The following is a 21189-nucleotide window of genomic DNA, read 5'->3' on the forward strand; positions in this document are numbered from 1 at the left end:
AGTTGGTACACTTTGCCTAGTGTTTGTTGTTTAATATTTTTGATATTATAACATGTGAACATATCACTTTATGTGATTCTGATTGATCCAAAATAAGCCCATGAAATTACTGTGCAGTATTCTCTTTACTGATTGGCTGTGATCGTGGGGAAAACTTTTTTAACCCCTCCTTCTGGAATTTTTTGTTTTTAATGAACATTTTGGTGGCCATTTTTCAATTCGATTGAATTGGGGACAAACTAGCCTCATCTGTTTGAATATGGCCAACTTACCACCACAGGGACTTGTTATGTCATATATTACATATCATAACCTGAAAAATGTTTAAAACACCAAGAACAACAACAAGAAGTAAAACTAAAGGTATTGCCCACCTGATAGCAGGTGTGTGTGTGGGGGGGGGAGGGGGGCTGTATACCTGTAGCATGGAATCCACCCTATATACAAGTGTGGTTTAAATATTAACATACAGAAGTAAATAAAATCATCTCTGTTCACAGAAGAATGTGGACATAAACCAATCTCCAAACTGACAGAAGTTTATCCAACCACTGGATATTTACGCAGTAAATATGTGATGCAATTCCAACTCAAAATGAAATTTGTTTATGTACACTTTAGTCTACTGTTTGAAATCAATTACTGCAATTATGTAGTCACAAATACATCACAGTAAATGTGGGAATTTCTGCATCCAGTAAACCTTGTTTCACATGAATATCACAACAATGTAATGTTTAGTTGTGAAAGTGACACTTTAGGTTATAAAAACATGAGGATCATCAACTGTACTCTAATAGGTACTGCATCAAACAATGTGACATCACGCGCATTGGATATTCTGTGTTGAAAAATGATTTTGTCTGTGCAAAACGTTCTGTTTATTCAGAAGGACACTTATTCTTTGATTTATAGTTTGTAAGAAAAGAATAATCTACTTTTAAATGCTAATATTAGTTCAACATTGTTTGGGACTATTTTTTACACACAATAAATGAAAGGTGCAGCATCTGTCAGAATGAATGAAATTATTCATTTTTCTATCTAAATAATCTCCACTGAAATAAAAACTATGTGATAAAAAGAATTTTCAAATGGGTAATGATTTAATATTAAATTTATTCAACTTATTTCATAAATTCAATATTAAAACATTACCCACTTGAGATCTTCTATGTATAACAAAAACACTATTATAAGACTATAAGGTTCCATCAGTTTTATTTTCCATCCATTTTTTTCTATAGAGAATTTTGTCTGGTCCAAATATATTCATTGTTATTTCTGGATTTTACTTCTGATAAAACTACATAGGAATGGTGAGTGAGCATAAAAATAATAATGTTAAGAATGAGGACAGATTAAATAAAACAAGTCAACACAAAATACATGTGACTGATTGTTTATTAAAGCACTCCTTGGAGTACTGACCCATAGCAATGGGGCTGAGAACACAAACCTTAAGCAAAATGCAGCATTTCAACTTAAAGATGAAAATACTAAAATGGGTTAGATGAAAGATTAATAAGAACAAAAAGCCTGGAATTCAATTTAAAAATATTTGTGCATCAAAAAGGTTGGTTCTGACGCGATGTTTTTGTATGTTTAAATCTGTTTTTCATCCTCAATAAAGACACACAAAAAAAGAAAGACAATGGACTAGATAATAATCTACTACAACACATTAATAAAATGTACGAGCTTTTTTGACATTTGTGAAAAAAAAGTACTCAAAGCTGCATAGAGATAAAGTGCATAGATCCGAAGTAGGAAAAACATGTTAAGGCATTATTTTAAAAATCCTTCGAGATGGGAAAGCTAACAAGTTATATTTACTGTCCTCTTGCATGACTTTAAACATTTGTAAATAACAAAAACACTTGGCTACTATACCCCCCAAAAGTTCCCTATCAGATCTGTGGATCTCGTAATAAAGATAATTCAACTTGAGGGACAGTTGGAGCAGAGCACAAAATTCTTTTATGATGGTGTTAACAACAAATGTTTGCACACATAATATAGACACACATAGACAATCAGCTTGTCTTCATGGTTCAAGACCTTGATTTTCATTAGCTATTATGTCTGACACAAAACATGTATATGTAAGAAGGCATAGCCCTGGGTTCAAAATCTTTTCCCAAGTGCTCTGGACAATATTTGGATTTTGGATTGTTATTCTGACACGAACAAATTGAGGACAATGAAATAATTAAACTAATTACCATAAAATAAAAGTTGTACACAAAACAATGTAGTACTTAATCATCACATTAAATTCTGACATTTCAGTACAAATGACATAAAAAATACCCCCCAAAAATGCAAGCCAGAGAATACTGTAACAACAATATATAACCTGTAAAAAATGTGGTGCCCAAATAGTTAAACATGCTAAAACCAGTCAAGTTAAAAAGTCTTTTTCAAGGATAATTGCTAGAAATAAACAAATGTCAGTGATGTCTAAAAAAAAGATAATGTAATAGCTATTGATGGCAAATCTGCATCATTTGAAAACTTTGAAAGACATGTCAAACTATAAGCAGTTTATCAGCAAATCTGCGTCATTTGAAAACTTTGAAAGACATGTCAAACTTTATAAGCAGTTCATCAGCAAATCTGCATTATTTGAAAACTTTGAAAGACACATCAAACTCTATAAGCAGTTCATCCACAAATCTGCATCATTTGAAAACTTTGAAAGACACATCAAACTCTATAAGCAGTTCATCAGTAGATTGGCATCATTTGAACAAATTTTGACAAAACTTTACACCTATAGTATTCACAAACCATCTGGTTTGTACCCCCCTACCAATTTTTAGAAATGAAAAGCATCAAGGATATACATAATGCACAAGACTTAGTCATTTCATTCAGTGATTTAGAATTTAGAACTTATAAATCAATGAATGAAATGACTAAGTTCTGTGCCTTGTTTACATCCTTGATGCTTTCTGCTTTTAAAATTGGTAGGTGGGTACAAACAAATTGGATGGTGTGAGAATATTATAGATGTTTTCAGTCAAACTTGGTCAGATCACAAAACTTTTTTTTATGACAGGAGGCCATACAAGTCACAAGACCTATTCTGATGACAAATTCACATACAAATTACAAAACCTACTTTGATGATAAGCTATGATACAAGTCACAAGACTTTTGATAAAAAAGTTCCCATACAAGTCACAAGAGTTTTGATGACAAGTTCTCATACAAGGTCACAAGACTTTTGATGACAAGTTCCCATACAAGTTGCAAGACTTTTGATGACAAGTTCCCATACAAGTTGCAAGACTTTTGATAACAAGTTCTCATACAAAGTCGCAAGACTTTTAATGACAAGTTTCCATATAAGTTACAAGACTTCTGACAAGTTCACATACAAGTCACAAGACCAATTTTTATTACAAATTCACAAACAAGTAACAAGACCTATTTTAATGACAAATTCACATGCAAGTCACAAGACTTATTCTGATGACAAATTCACATGTAAGTTACAAGACCTGCTTTGATGACAAGTTCTCATACAAATCACAAGACTTCTGATGACAAGTTCCCATACAAGTCATAGTACTTCTGATGAATAGTTCCAACAGAAGTTACAAGACCTGCTCTGATGACAAACTCACATACAAACTACAAGACCTGCTTTGATAAGTTACCATACAAGTTACAAGGCCTGATTTAATGACAAATTCCCATACAAGTTACGTGACATGCTTTGATGACTAATTCCCATACAAGTTACAAGGCCTTTTTTGATGAAAAAAATCCCATTCAAGTTACAAGGTCTGCTTTGATAACAAATTCACACACAAGTTACAAGGCCTGCTTTGATGACAAATTCACATACACGTCACAAGACGTGCTTTGTTGACAATTCACATACAAGTCACATGACTTATGATGACAGATCAAAGATATAAATACCATGTACATGACAGAGAAAAAAAGCAAAAAATCCACACCAAAACAAAAGCATAACATCTTATGTATAAACATATACAATATAATCAACAACAACAAAAAAATTGTATAGCACATGAAATGTGACCTGTTTGACATGTGCATATATGAATAAAGAAATACCATATATACTTGCTTATAACTCTAGTCCAATTGCAAACTGCACAAACCTAGATCTGCCATTTCATAATTCACTAGCAGATCTGGTTCCATGCAGTTTGTTGGAGTAATCAGAAGAACAATGAACACAGCTCACAGCAGGTCATGGTCTATGTTGCTGGCAGTTGGACTTAACTTACAAGCAAGTATGTATATGAAAAATGAACACATCATTGTTTTGAGACTAGATGCTTCTAATCTTTCCAGATGTAAATAACACATTGTTGATGTGACAAAATATGAAATTATGATTAAATCTGAATATATATATATATATATATATATATATATATATATATATATATATATATATATATATATATATATATATATATATATATATATATTCACACACACAAAGGTTATATACTTCATTGCATAAATAAAACATGAAAAAGGATGCCAGTGTGCATCTCTGCATAGCTGCCAACCCCCGAATAAAAAAATACTGACTTCTTGTGACAAAAATACTGATTTTCAGGAACAAATACCGATTTTAAAAATTTTAATGCATATGTAACTATTTACAACATATACAACCATCAGTAAAGTAGGACAGTGCTTTACATAATTATTTAATGTCAAATATGCATATGTTGTACCATATTCCATTCGGATGCCCATTCAGAAGGTGCAAGAGTGCAACACAATCAGACACAGACTTTTTATAGTAGCCTTTTCCACACCTTATCTTTTTCCAATCATTATCAATTTGAATGTATCAACCTTCACTGATGATCTCAATCCTGTGTGATTTTCTTATTGAACTGTTTTCGTTCTAGCATACGAGTAATCCCTTGCGATTTTACTGTCTGGAAAACGTGTGCGAAATAAATCGCCAGCAACACAGTAACTGAAAGAGGAAGGTTAGTTTCCAAAAGAAATTTAATAAACCGAACTTCGATCAAATTATATCAAGGTTCTCTCTGGTATTTATATACGTCGTAAGTTCAGGCTGAGTTGTGTATGATGAAGCAGCAAGCTGATGTTTATTAGCTTTTTCGTGCTCTTTATTTCATAGGCGCTCAATAGTGAAATCACGTTACACAACTTGCAAAACGTAGTTTTCTCCTTTACTAGATGGTTTCACATATCTAAACAAGACGGCACAATTGTCCTTCTAGTTCTGTGTTTTTTTTTTTTTTTGTGTGTGTCTTTCCTGGAGAAAATTCTGAATATTCTGCTTTCCTATTCAACATGATTAGAAGTTGAATATTACGAAAATGTGATACAGTGACAGTGGTAACTGTTTGCGAAATCCAATATGGCAGATAAAGACAGGCATGTAGCCTCGATTTCGAATGAGCCAATCATATTGTAGAACTGTATTCCTATGTACATGCGATACATTTCTATCAGAATGGAACCGAGTGCCCGTTCTAAACTGAAAATTGCAGGGAATTTTTTTAATATTTAAAAAAAAAAATAGAAAACGTATTTTTTGCCAAAACAAACGTACACCCGTATTCAGGTCCAAAATACGGAAAAAACGGGACAGTTGGCAGCTATGATTTATCATCTGATCAAATGTAATATTTCCTAAAAATAAAGCCTAGATTTATTGCTGAACAGCCAAAATACATCTTTTCAAATAAACTTAAAAGAAAAATGTAACAATGTTACAAATATTGCTTCATTTCTACTCTATGTTATCTTATTGTACATGAAATAACAAACACTAACACATACTAAATGCATGGTAGTCCTGAAGGACATTTTTGGTAGTCCTAAAAATGATTTAGGGATAACTGATAATGCCAGTTTTATTGATTAAATGTTCTAAAACTGAAATAAAACCATTTTATTGCTCACTATCAATAGATGCCAGTTTGAAAAAGATATAAAAGAAGCAATAATCAAGTTTCACCTAATTGCAGAGGCTTTCTTACACTGATTATAATTTAGCACTAATTATCAACAATATACCATTTGTAATATCAATGCATGCATTAATCAAGAAACACTCTTCTTTTGGTAAAAACTTGCACATACACTGCGGCCACTTTTCAATGACGGTGTCTAAGTCGGAGTACAGATCATGGTATGTAAATGACTGATAAAATGCTCCTAGATGAAAATGACTTTCTCAATACTTACTACTATGTGTAAAGTTGAAATCTTAAAAACAAACTGAGTACATAATTTACAAACCTGTATCTTACCCATTAGGTACATAACTATATAATGTAAGTGGTTAGTCCCTACAGTAATCTTCACCTTACCTAACACAACAAAATTAGTAATATATCATTTTATCATGGAAGTCATGGCATAATTGTATATAACACAGTATGTTATCAATAGTTTGAGTAGTGCAGGTACTATAAGCTTAGTACTATAAATGTGGATACTTAATACTTTAATTTTAAACTATTTTAAAAAAATCTAAATGAATAAAGCTCACGCTTTCATCAGAAACCTTAACAGTTTCCAAATTATTCAAAATCTTGTTAAGATCACACCTTCTCTCAACAAAAAAATGCCTCGGAATGAATGTGATCTCTCCAAAGAGGGTCTTGCTATGAATACAGATGACTTATTCCCAAACAGAAAAGTAAGAGACATCACTTTTGTTCCAGAAATGAAAGCATGAATGGTTGATAAACCGACAGATGGTCAAAACAAAAAATAATGAATCTGAAGAACAGTAAATAGCAAAATGGACATATGGACCTATAGGCTTATATGTGTATGAAGCATCAGAGGAAAGTATGCTTTAGAAACAAAAGTGTGAATGATGAATAGATGAACAGAAGACCAGATGAAAATGTTAATAACATTGAAACTGAAAAACTGTGAATAATTATTAAAAGGGAAAGTGCATATCTGGACCACTAGTGTAATAGGCATTCCTAGCATCAGATTTTAGAGTTTTATCCTTGAAACAAAAGTATTCATAATGGATGGATGGATTGAGAATATTATTTATGAATGAATGTTGAGGTTTAACAGCATGTCAACATAGGAGTGGTTATAAAGTGCTTTTTAAAAGTTATAAAAATGGAATGAAAAAAAAATGCACAAAAATATATTGAAAGTGAAGAATTGTCAACAGCAAAAGGCACAACTGGACAACTAGTCCAATATGTGTATTAACTTTCACAAAGATCTGATCAACAGTGTGAGAACTGTGCTCCAGAAATGAAAATGCTTAAAGACAGACACATGGACAGTGATAGCTACATCACTCCACATTACATAACTGGGGTATTGGGAAAAGCGTCAACAGCTAATGATACGTGGTGCAAAGACAATGGAATTTCTCAAAATAGGTAAATATCATTGAAATGTGATGAACAATGTTCATTCTGTTTGGCTTAAAAGTATTACCTCTATCTTAAATTTACATGGGAAAATGACACAATGTCATCTAGTAATTTATGTCAGGATTCAGCAAAAAGATAAGTTACCCCACTTTAATTGGTCTATTAGGTTGGTTCGAAATGGACTCTCAGCACAACTTTACACCTGCCAGTCAAAAATACACGATTATGATAAACCATGTTTGGAAGCTCAAGAGTGGCAATTCTCAAAAACAAGAAAGGCCCCATCTTTGGTTTTCTGGCTTCAGAAAACCAACATATTGACTGCCATTTTTTCCATAAAACCCCAAACCACATTTCTAAGTCAGGAGGGATATCAAGTCAACTAAGTGACCATTTGTTAAAGTAACTTTCCCCTTAATTCTCAGTCATCTTGGAAATAGTCAATTTAAGTGATGTCATGATATCTGATGTTTCAATCAAATTCTCATGAAATTTTAGGAATTTAATGATGAAGTATGACAACTGCTCTACATACAGTAAGATAATTATAACTTTAACATTCACTACTTGAATACACTGCACTTGTAGAACTATGTATTCACTGTAAATTAACATGCTGCACTTGTAAGAATTATGTATTTACAGTGTAAATTAATACACTGCACTTGTAAGAACAGTGTATTCACAGTGTAAACAAGTATACTGCACTTGTAAGAACCACATATTCAGTGTAAATGAATACACACTGCATTTGTAAGAACTATGTATTCACATTGTAAATGAATACACTGCACTTGTAAGAACTATGTATTCACATTGAAATGAATACACTGCACTTACAAGAACTATGTATTCACACTGAAATGAATATACTGCACTTGTAAGAACTATGTATTCACATTGTAAATGAATACACTGCACTTGTAAGAACTATGTATTTAGTGTAAATCAGTACACTGCATTATTATTAACTATGTATTCACAGTAAAGCCTTCTACTACCTGCAGCCTGAAAACTTTGAATAATCAAACACTGGTGCCAAACTTTTGGGCTGTATTGTTTAGAGTTTTACAATTTCTACTGTATTTCATGTCCATGGCTTCCATTTTAATTTCTGAAATTAGGAATATACTCTATCTATGAATGTATTTAGTTAGTATTCTCTTATGGCAATGATGTATTCTTTGTAGGAGAAACTTGAAACAAAAAACTGCTACACTTACACAAAGTACTTCAAAGTGCATTTTACAACTTTAATTTGAAAACTGCCATTATATGTTTTGAATAGAACTTATATTATTCTCTGAAAATATCACAGGTCTTAAGACTCACAGTAATATAAACACACTGGAATTAAAATGTAATTTTTTTATTTTTTTACGAAATCTTAACTTATGGAAATTTGTTCTTTTTGAAAACCAAACATATATGCAAGAGTCTACTGATGCAATGCATGTAATAAATGGTAAGTAAACATATCTTTTAATTTCAGGAGCAATTAAAATTATGTACAGCAGTCCATCAATACAAGGTACTGCAGTGTAACAAGATTCCCATTATAAGGCAGGTATAGACATGGATCTCATTTCATGCATAATGTACATTGCCATAAGGCAGCCTCACTACAGGGTGGTATAGTGTGGCTTCAACAGACAGCACTGAGTACTGTAATTGTGTACTTCATTATAAAGCCTATCACTGTGAGGCAGTATATTCTATGTTTGTCAAGGACAGCATTATAATGAGGGAGTACTGTAACTGAGTACTTCAGTATAAGGCTAGTCATTATGAGGCAGTATATTCTATGTACAGCATTATAATGAAGGTATACTATAATTATGTATTCAATATACAGCATGTCACTACTCTACGATTCTCATGGACAGCATTATAATGAGGGAGTACTCTAACTGAGTACTTCAGTATAAGGCTAGCCATTATGAGGCAGTATATTCTATGTACAGCATTATAATGAAGGTATACTATAATTATGTATTCAATATACAGCATGTCACTACTCTATGGTTCTCATGGACAGCATTATAGTGTGGAAGTTATGTAATTATGTATTTCCATATAAAGCCTGTAACTATATGGTTATCATGGACAGCATTATAATGAAGGAATGTTGTAATTATGTATTCAATATACAGCATGTCACTATGGTTCTCATGGACAGCATTATAATGAGGGAATTATGTAATTATGTATTTCCATATAAAGCCTGTAGCTGTGATGCAGTATATTATACGTTCTCATGGACAGTATTATGATGAAGGAATACTGCAATTATGTACTTCATTATAAGGTATTCCAGTATAAAGTGGCATACTCTTGCTAGTGACCAAAAGTAATGAAGACAGTGATAAATGATCTCTTGTAACTCTGAGTGTCTGTGTTGAATTTAAACCCATACTCCCAAATATATGGTTCACATTTCTTTTGTACATTTCCTCTTGAACAGAATTTTGTCAATAACAAAATCTTGGCATCATTCAATTTTCATTTTCAGCCTGTTAGTTTCCACACACAATTAGTGAATAATGATGGGTGAAAATAAATGATGTAATGGTTCACCGTTTTCATCTTCTTCAAAAAATATGGCAATAAAAATCATCTGCTGGTTAAAAAGGTGATGAATACATCTACAAGCTGAAAACTAACTATTGGTCAACATGTGTTGAGTACATCTACAGGCTGAAAACTGTAACTATTGGTCAACAGGTGCTAAGTACATCTACAGGCTGAAAACTGTAACTATTGGTCAACAGGTGTTGAGTACATCAACAGGCTGAAAACTATTGGTCAACATGTGTTGAGTACATCAACTGGCTGAAAACTGTAACTATTGGTCAACAGGTGTTGAGTACATCTACAGGCTGAAAACTGTAACTATTGGTCAAAAGGTGTTGAGTACATCTACAGGCTGAAAATTGTAACTATTGGTCAACATTACATTATGAATTGGTTTGATCTCATAACACATATTTAACATACATAGAAAATTTTAAAAATTAGTTTTCCCACTAAATTTGCTATGATTTATTCTTGCTATAAAATTAAGTGATTTACAGTAAATGTAATTTATGCACAGTTCACATCGAACATTACTAGCATTTGTAACTCAGATACAGATCAAGAAATTGTATCATGGTGCTTTTATGCATATTTTTTTTCTTCATGCAGAGCTGATTTCTACACCTGTCAAGCTCTGACTGCCTGTCAAGCTCATCTACATCCTGTTAAGCACTACCTCCTATAAAGCTCTGAACACATGCTGTCGACCTTTGAGTACCTGTCAGGTTCTGATTACTTTCTGTCAAGCTCTGACGCCCTCTTAAATTTTTATGTTATCTTTTTTACAATCACATAGCAAATATATTTAAAAGCAAATTCAATTTTTCATTAAAGATTGTGAACATAAATTTGAGCAAACATCTCCTGTCCATTTTGTTTCATCACTTCTTTGATATTGTTCAACAAATGCACAATTGTGCATCTGATCTCTACTGCTTTAAAACATGAAGCTACATGCAGGAAGAATATTCTTAACAAAAACTGCATAAGTCAATAATTAGACAGTCAATAAATGAAGCAGCATAATCTGTCATAGGAAGAATAAATCCTGTACTAACACATGGCCCTGTATTGCGATCCTGTACTAATATATGGTCAAGTATTTTGATCATGTATTACTTTATACATGGCCCTGTACTGTGATCCTGTACTACTTAATACACAGCCCTGTATTGTGATCCTGTACTACTTAATACACAGCCCTGTACTGTGATCCTGTACTACTTAATACATGGCCCTGTATTGTGATCCTTTATTAATATATTGCCCTGTATTATGATCCTGTATACCTTTATACCTGGCCCAGCATAATGATTCTGTACTACTTAATACATGGCACTGTACTGTGATCCTGTACTACTTAATACACAGCCCTTTATTATGATCCTGTACTACTTTATACACTGCCCTGTATTGTGATCCTGTACTACTTAATACACAGCCCTTTCAGTCAGGAGTATGGCAGGCTAACCACTGAGTCACCATGGCAACCCCTTAAAACATGACTCATCAGTTAATAATGATAAATAAACTTCAGAATACATGAGCAAATATCCTCTATAATTTAATATTAATGATACAATGTCACTGATTTATTTACTTGAAATATAAAAATCCTGAGTATTGGGAGGAAAAAAATGTCAGGTTAAAAATGTTGATTTGAGCAATTGTGTAAAATTAAATTTGTGCAGGAAGAAAAACCTTTTTTCAAACTTTTTTGAGTTTAAAGTTTGGTTGGATTAAATTTTTTACAGGTTTACCTTAATTTCTTTTTCCTTTTAAAATAGTTATTATTTCTTGCAAAATGTGAGTAGATTTGTATCTATTAGTTTTTGCATATTTACTTAACCATGCTTTCAACCAGCAAGATCAATTTTAGAAGAAACAAAGAAAGTATAACTGGTAGAACAAACAACATAGAACCTGATTTGCCAATGCATCATGGGATGGCAGATCGGGGTCTAGGCTGCTTGCACATATAGGTGAGCATATATAATAAGTCTCACAGTTTTCCGGAACAAATACATTAATTGATCGATTAATTCTTCCAGAGGGCAGTTTATATAAAAGTATAAAAAGGTATTCTCACATTCAGATACCATATATTAAACAATAAATCTGCATATGATGTAAATTTACAAAAATGTATGAATTGTGCAATTAGGTTAGCAAAAAAAACTACATACTGAAAGATGTGCATAAAATTAGACAGTCAATTACTTTCCTTTCACACTATCATCTTTCCTTTCCAATTCTTGATGCTTGTTGAATACTCTGGATGATGCAATTTCATTGGCATCCCAACAATGATGTTCACCAGATTTTGGTTTTTATTCTTTTATTCTCTTATTTCATCTTTCAAATTTCAAATGTCCCTTTTCAAGACTTGTCGGACTGAAAAAACTCTGGGTGATGCTGCTGTAAGGCCAGTTGCATGGACCAAATACACAGAGGTCTCATGTAACCCAGAGACCTGTAGTGCTTACTAGTCCTAAAGGCCTCAGGTGTTTGAAACTGAAGGCCCAGCCATTCCCAACACACACTGTAATTACCCCAAGCTGTCTGGAAGGCCTCAGATAGCATATCCTGAAGGTACAGAATATACAAACATCAAACTTTGATGAAATATTCATATTTTGTTTTATAAAAACTAATGTCTGTTTCCAGAACCATTTATTTAAAAATTAAGATGAATGTCCATGCATTGGGTAAGAAAAATGAATGAATAAGAATGGGACATTTCAACAGACTGGCATTGTTTATTGATGCATTGGGTAAGAAGAATGAATAAGAACGGGATGTTCCAACAGACTGGTATTGTTCATTCAGCAGATTATTCTTTTTCTTTCTTACTGCACTGTACAAGTGAAATTCATGTAATCAATACAAAATAAGGAACTTTGACTTTGCTGTTGAGTTCGTGTGTGTGTGTGTGTGCATTTTCCAGGTGTAAGATGTCCAAAATTATAGAGCCCTATTAAAGGAAGTTAATTTAAGCACTTAACTGAAGCTATGATCTGAGATTTTTACATCTTTATGAAACTGTAAAAGAATTTTTCTCATCTTCTTAAGGAATCACATTCATGGGACAATGGGAGAGGTTTTAAATACATAGGAAATTGCATGGAAAAGAAAGCAAATTTGTAATTAAATTTTGTTTTACGTAGAATAATTAACCGAGCACATTAATGTTAGGGATATAAGCCTGCTAATCCAGCACTGCTATAAAGATAAAAATTCATCTGTTCTATCTATCTCAGGTGGCAGGAAATAATTTTGGCAATTGGCCCCTGTTAAATTTTTGTAGTTAAAATGATATCGTGTGATATTTTGAGCTATTTTTGTTTAATAATTAAAGATATAGATATATTTGTGAATTAGACATTTGAGGCAGGTGTTATTCTTGAAAGTGATTGGAGGTATGTATACCTCACAGTCAGTCTGCAGTATGTAGATGGTGAAATACCAATAGTTGGCTGGGACAATGAGCTAGCCACCCGTAGCAGTAGAAATATGGGTTCAAGGCATGCAGAAAACCTCAAACATAGCATGGATGGCAACTATTTTGAATTGCATCAAGCTGCTTAGTACACAATGTTTTGCTAAATTATTACCTAGGAGAAGAGCTTGACTTGAACATCACATGGTGTCAAAACTGACCCTTAGACATGAAAATAGAGGGATAAATTTGGGCTTGGGTTGCATAAGCTTCTTTTTGCTATGAAATGCCATTGACTTCTCTGGACAGCTAAATAATCTCTGGTTAAGTAAATAATATTCTTTTGCTTTGTTTTAATATAGCTATCCAAAAATATGGACCTTTCTGACCTCACTTGTGTATTTTATTTTTTTATGATTTTTCATATTAGGCAGGTAAATGCAGTATTCAAACTGTGCACTAAAACTGCCCCCTCCCCCCTTTGCCATCACCATGTGTTCCTAGTTTATATGTTGAGCGATATACTAACAAGGATGCTTGCATGGCATGATGGTTGGGAAGGTTTTTAGTCAAGTGATAGGGTAAGTATTCTTAGAGAAACACAATTTACTTAAAAATGTGCTTTCTCCTTCAAATAAGCTCCCAGGGAAGACAAACTGGATTCCCTATGTCAATGACAACCCACTCTCCTACTTAAAAGAAACACAGCAAATGAACCATTACCATTTTATCAGGTTAAAAAGATGATTACTGAAATCTTCTGTCAAAATTCACCAGTGAATCCAGCAAAGCTAACAGGTTGCATTGGCTTAAATGGGTTTGATGTTCATCCAGCCATGGGAACCATCAGATTGTCTCTGCAAAGCTCAATCCCCTGAGATAAAAACTCAAGATGGTTGATTCTGCATGCCTGCTAACATATTATATGATCTCTCAAATCGAAATGTGAGGCCTGCAGAGACTGCTTTTTTTCATGAGCTGAAATTCTCATAAAGTGACTCTGATCTTTGGAGATATCAGGGTAATCCAAGCATATAACCCACTTAAGCAGGAAAAATCAGACTTGCTAGGCTAGTCCTGCTTTCTCACCTTCATTCTACAACTTGTCTCTGTGTGCTTCAAGTGGTACTCGAAGGCATGGACAGGATCTTGCATTGCTACTGCTCTAGACATACTTAGAGAGGAGTGGGAGTGTATGATGACTTTTTGACTGCCCAAGTTGGTGACCAATTCTTAGCAACTATGCCTGGTTGAGTCAAGAGGACCACCAAATCATCTGATCTAAACTGACTGAAGAGGCAAGTCACTTAACCTGCATGCTAAAGCTAAAACGCAGGAAACAGATGAGTATGATAACAGCTTCAGCAAGGTCTGGACTAATGGCTGAATTGAGCCATGATAATATCCAGGACAGATTCCAGTTTTAAACAGGGTGAGGGATTTGGCAAGTAGGTCTAATAGGTCTTTATCATGAATGTGTCAGACATAATGGAGTAGCAGCTTTTGATAGTAACTGGTGCTCACTTTTTACTCGTAGAACTACAGAAAAATTCAATAGTTGAGAGATTAAGGCACTCAAAGGGACTAAGTTGTTGACTAAACAACAGTCCCTGAAAACAGAACCATTTCCCTCAAAAGCAGGTCTAAGTTCTTTCTCTTGCAAGGCTGTCTTGACAAGATCAGACATGATTTTGGTCTTCTGTACAAAAAAAAAGCTGAATTTTTTAAAAGGGGGTTTGGGGGTCCTCCCGGCCCAAAATGCATTTTACACTCATAAAAAACTGCTCTTGGTTGTTGTTGTTGTTGTTGGGTTTAACGCCATTTTTCAGCACAAGATAGGCTATACATGATGGCCAGTATTAATGGTGGAAGAAGAACCCGGAAAACCCCCGGAAAGAACCACCGACCCACGAGAAGCTACTGGCAAGCTTTCTCACATAACCAGATTAGCCGAATCCGAGACTCGAACCCACGCAGACAGAGGTGAGATGGCAGTGATCCATAATGGTGAGCGCTTTAGACCACTTGGCCACTCAGGGCCCCACTGCTCTTGGTACTACTTATGATCATAAAATGAACCAAATAATCATTTGAAAAACTAATAAACTTAACAAAAATGTTCAACTTGACTTCAATAATTTCACAATATTTATTGTCACATAAATTTGTTCTCCAATACTATTGATGCTGAGGTTATTTCATGTGCATGTCAGTGTTCACATCATCATTAAGTCACAAAACTTTATCCAATTTTGCAGCAAATATATTACACTTCTCTCTTTTCATAACAAATCTGTAAAATAAACACCCAAGTACATCAACTATATACAAATAATCCCATACATTCACTTGCCTTTTTCTCCAATGTACGCTCTTTTTGCGGCTTTGGCAAAGATTTCTTTAGCCTTTCTTTTTGTCACCACTGATATTTTTGGCTCAATGTGCAATTCTTTCTTTTCCTTCTTAATGAGATCCTTTTTCCTTTCAACCTGGTGTTTGTATTGGCGACATGCAGTGCACATGTTCTGACAGATGGCTATATCCATTCTCTATGCAAGAAATCTTTCTTCTTATAGTAATTAAATGCACTTTTTCCAGATGCCTTCTGAGCTTCAATTTTTCCATAAGTAGCTTCTTTTGTAGGTGTTGTTCAAAACTTGTCCTCTAGTGTTCCGTTTTCTTATAAAACTAACCAACTAAATTTCCATCAACTTTTCGCTCCAGCCATTCCCATACGTTTTTTTATACCTTTTTCTAAACTTTTTGTGTCAGGGTCTCTCTCAACAACTCAGGATGCCATGTTTTGCAAGCATGCTTCTTCTTTCCATAGCCATCAGTTTCCATTACACAAAGATTCATTGGATGAATTTAAACTTTCGACCAATCAGAATACTCTTTACAAGAGACATGTGCCAACTAATTTACAGAACGAATAATTTACAAAACTCATTGCGGAGTGGGAATGGACAGACTGTTTTTAAAAAACTGGATTGGAGATGATATAAAAAATGGACTATATCTAGAAAAAACTGATTTAACTGAGAAAAATCATGTCTGTGTAATCGAGAGGATGGTCCAGACAGGGGTTTAACACTTGCAACAAATGTTGTTTGAAGAGATTTGGTATGGTTATAATATTCCCTTCTAGACTGAGTAAATGACTGACCCAGGACTTGGCCATCAGAAAGGGGCTATCAGAATTATCTTGCAATTCTGACCACCTATTTTCTGTATTATTTTTTGTATTAAGATCATGGGGGTTGTGCAAAATGTCCATAACCCTTCCCAACTGATTGACCATACATCCACAGTCCAAGATTTTGAGTCTAGAACCAATGAGAAAAGGTGGCAAATTTGTGGTTCCACCTTGATGCAAAAGGTTAATCACTAGACGATTTCAGTCCAACAGATTAAGGAACCATTCCATATCGATAACCTGACCCTTTCTGGGGAGAATGTTGGACAGGAGACTGAGTCTGTTGGGAATGTGTCTGATTAATATATTGATCTGAAGTTTGCAGTGCTGTAGAAGAAACTGTCAAACCAGCATACACAGGTTGGGGGAACTGACGTTTCTCTGTCAGAGGAGGTACTCACCACTATCGAGTTGTACAAAGTAATCAAGACAGACTTCTTGCAGAGTCTGTTCTTCTAAAACTGCAAGACATTTACAATAACCTTCACATGGAGGTAGATGTGAAGTTGATGTGAAGAGGCAGTTTCCCTGGTTCCCATTGGCTGCTGACAATATTTTAAGTCCAGCAACAAGAAGGTTCCCCAATCGTATGATCTGGCATCAGTACATCCCATCACTTCCTGGTGGGGTTTCCCCAGAAGAATTCCTGTCATGAGCCAAACATGGTTGCACCACTGACACAGGAATGATCATACCATGTTCGTGATAATTTGACTGAGTGGACAGGAAATGGGTGTCACTGAGTCAGTAAGGTCATTTGCAACAGGAAGGCAGCCCACTGGAATAAAATCCACTGTCATACTGAATAACCCATGTAGTTGCAAGAACTTTCTCAATCACCATCATGATGGAAATGACTGTACGCATAACGAAGACATGAAGGAGACATACATGATTGAAATTGGTTATAACTTTGATTCCCAGGTGGACAAAACACTGGGATGTGTGAAGGTCGGATTTTTCCCCTATTCACAATAAAACCGAGATGTTTCAAAAGGGAGAGGAGTTTGCTTCTTCCCTTAAGGAGAATGGAACTTACCATATGTTTTAGGAGGAGATCAACCAAATATGCTGCCACAGAGGAAGTTGACCAGAACAGGGTGATGATGCAATCCATAATTTGGTAACGACCCAATTTAGACTGAAAAGAAGGACTTGAAATAAACTGTTGCAGCAAACAAACCAAGGAAACTTTTGTGATGCTGATCTTGAGTCTTGGCAGAAGAATAAATCTGTTGAGGTGACTGAAGTCTATATTTGAACTCAATTTGTTTTGCAGTAATACATTAATCCAATGTTACTGGAACTCCAAGAGTCTACACCCTTTGGTAGACTGACTGTGGGTGGTAAGGGTGTTAAGTCAGTGGCAGGAATCAGGAAGCATTGGCGTCGAGAAACCTGGTTTCTTACCTCCCTGCTAAGGGTGCCTCCTAGACTGGTTTGGCTGTCATCTGCTTGCATTAGGCTAAGATCTGATGGCACTTGATATGTAAAAGATCCCTTTGCTTGGCCTACCTCTCTTCTGTCCATTGTAGCAGGGACAGCTGGTTTCTAAAACAAGGATATGGGAGGAGCGGCAAGTTGGAGGGTTAGTTCTTGACCTGCTTGCCTCTGAATGTCTTCAAATCTGCCCCAAAAAGCAATGGCAAGCCAAATGGAGTTATTATTAAATTCATAGTGATTTTTTTTCTCAATGCACTGTGGAGGGCAGATATACAATTATGCCATATCAAGCTAAGATTGGCAAACACAATCAACAAATTTGCCATCAAATGGAGAGCTGTTATGTTAATGACCCAAGCAATTCAGGCTGTTGACTCCCAAAAATGATGGTTGGCATATGATGGTTGGAAGAGTTTTGCCCCAGTCAGAAAATCACTAAGGAGGCCAATTCTAACATCAAAGATGTAGTAACAATCTTCAAAACCTCTTGAATTAAGCAAAAATTATTTTTTAATCCACTTTATAGAAAGTTTGGGCAGACATGTTAAACAGTGCTATGTTCTTTATGTAATGCCAGGAGTTCAGTACGATAGTGGTGCAATGTGTCTTGTACTGGACTTTTAATGAACTGCTTCCATTTTTTTATGTAATGCCAGGAGTTCAGTACGATAGTTGTGCAATGTGTCTTGTACTGGACTGTTAATGAACTGCTTCCATTTTTTATGTAATGCCAGGAGTTCAGTACCACAGTGGTGCAATGTGTCTTGTACTGGACTGTTAATGAACTGCTTCCATTTTGGGATAAACCATTCCCTGTGACAATGATGATACAATGTCATCTTCTTTATAATTCAAGGTAAATATCCAGTTGTTGTTGTTGTAATAGAGTTTAACGCCCTTTTTCAGCACAAGATAGGCTATACATGGTGGCCAGTATAAATGGTGGAGGATGAGCCAGGGAAAACCCTGGAAAGAACCACTGACCCACAAGAAGCTACTGAGACTCGAACCCACGAAGACAGTGGTGAAATGGCAGTGATCCATAACAGTGAGCGCTTTAGACCACTTGGCCACTCAGGGCCCCTAAAATATCCTGTGGGTATGAAGTGAATAAAGGAGAAGCTGGCTCTGCCAGATGACTTTGTCATAGTAGTATGGATGGCTAGTTCACAGGGAGTATGGTCTGGATTTTGGGAGGCAGCAGGCTTGTATCCCTATTGTTATCAGGAATGCACTTAAAGGCGAAATTTTGATGTAGATTTCGAAGAAACAAAAAAAAGTACAATTAAAAAAAAATTGAATCATTCTGCAAAAGAACTTACAGCATGTATCATCTGTGATGCTAAACCGTATGTGACCCCAACCCAAAACTCCTCTGACTGACAGCTGCTTATGTCCTTCTTTCCATCTGGTCGAGCTCCGTTTATCGCCCCCATGTTTCCATTTCCAAATCCCTTCACATTCACCTGGAATATTTTCTGCAAGGCCGACTTGACATGGTCAGATGGAAATATCTATCAAACAGAATTTAAAATATGAATATACATAAAATTTGGACACATTTAAACACAATACAGAATAAGTAGCATGTTTCATAACTTTCCTTAGTGACTCCACCAAACCCTGTACCACTGTCACCAACCTACTGCGGTGGATATAGATCTAACTTACAGTAATATTAATCCTAAACCACTATATTAAAAAAATTTAGCAGCATTTTAATGTGTTTACAATATTACTTTCATGGTTGAGGAAGATTCATGAAATAGCAAGTTCGTATAGCTACAAGTATGTATTGGTAAATGCCGATTCCAGAACTGACACAAATTTCTCAAATAGTGTGCCAAAGTGTTATGTCTATTTTTTGAAATGGACGGAACTTTTCCAACCAACTTTTAAACTTTTGAATAGATCATAATGATCAAATACAACCATACTTTTCATTATAAAAATGCAAAGAGACATACATTTTTTCTTCTTCTAATTTGAACATTTAAAAGTCGCATAATGTGCTGGCAGATTAGGGTCTATCCTGTATGTTCTACTTATCACTCCCAATAAACTGCATAGACCCAGATCTGCTGGTGCATTATGGGTTTTTGAATTTTGCTGTTGTATCAGTCTCATATGCCAAGTATATGTGATACTGAGATGTGAGTTACATTACAGGTTTAAGACTTACTTCTGACTCATTTATCCCTGAGCATTTCATGTACCAGTAACCAGCCAGCTGATCTGCCATGATGCTGTCATGGTGACCACAGGTGCTGCTGTCATAGTTGTAATACTCCCCTAAAATTAAAGTGCAAGATTTGAAATGTACATAAAGTATATTATTAATACACAACATTCCAAGAACCCATTGCATGCTTTTATTTGATTGGTTTAACAACTCATGTCAAAACTAATTCTGTGAATGTCATCTACAGCCTCCATCCCATCAACTAAATGTTGTCAGTCAGGAACAAGTATTAATCAAATACTATGTCGGTGGTGACTACCCTAACCTCATAATCCAATATGCCTAAGAACCTCATAATCCAATATGTCTATGAACTTCATAATCCAATATGCCTAAGAACCTCATAAGCCAATATGCCTAAGAACCTCATAATCCAATATGCCTAAGAACCTCATAATCCAATATGCCTAAGAACCTCATAAGCCAATATGCCTAAGAACTTCATAATCCAATATGCCTAAGAACCTCATAATCCAATATGTCTAAGAACCTCATAATCCAATATGTCTAAGAACCTCATAATCCAAAATGCCTAAGAACTTCATAATCCAATATGCCTAAGAACCTCATAAGCCAATATGCCTAAGAACTTCACCTGGTTCTGGGTTAATTCCCTGCAGATGAAGTGTCAATTACTGCCAGAGTGGATGTACACTCTTCCAGTGATTTAAATGCTAGGACTTGGGAGGGTTTGCCTATATTATGATAAAGTAAGCAGCTTTAAATAAACACAATCTAGGTTCTTCTTCAAATACATTCCAAGAACATAACATATTAGAAGCATAGGTAATTGAGTGAAATTACATCTCTTAACTTGGAGTTGGCCCTGGCATGGTGTACAGAAGCTTAAAGTATTGTGTGAGATAGGGTTAGCACATGTCAATACAAGTCGCCA

The 21189-nt window shown here is 34.9% G+C and overlaps 1 protein-coding gene across 1 annotated transcript in view; it reads right to left on the reverse strand.

The window, feature by feature from the left end:
* Window positions 1–1386: 1386 nt before the first annotated feature.
* LOC149802042 (non-lysosomal glucosylceramidase-like) overlaps window positions 1387–21189 on the reverse strand; it is a 100126-nt gene continuing 80323 nt past the window's right edge. The window contains exons 15-17 of the mRNA XM_089956449.1: window positions 20235–20344; window positions 19375–19566; window positions 1387–12560 (exon numbers count right to left, since the gene is read on the reverse strand). Of these exons, the coding sequence (XP_089812575.1) occupies window positions 12354–12560; window positions 19375–19566; window positions 20235–20344 (509 nt within the window). The 3' untranslated portion in view covers window positions 1387–12353. The remainder of the gene's footprint in view (window positions 12561–19374; window positions 19567–20234; window positions 20345–21189) is intronic.

This window comes from Sinohyriopsis cumingii, chromosome 4 (genome assembly GCF_028554795.1).
Source record: "Sinohyriopsis cumingii isolate HCF-2022 chromosome 4, ASM2855479v2, whole genome shotgun sequence".
Lineage (NCBI taxonomy): Eukaryota > Metazoa > Mollusca > Bivalvia > Unionida > Unionidae > Sinohyriopsis > Sinohyriopsis cumingii.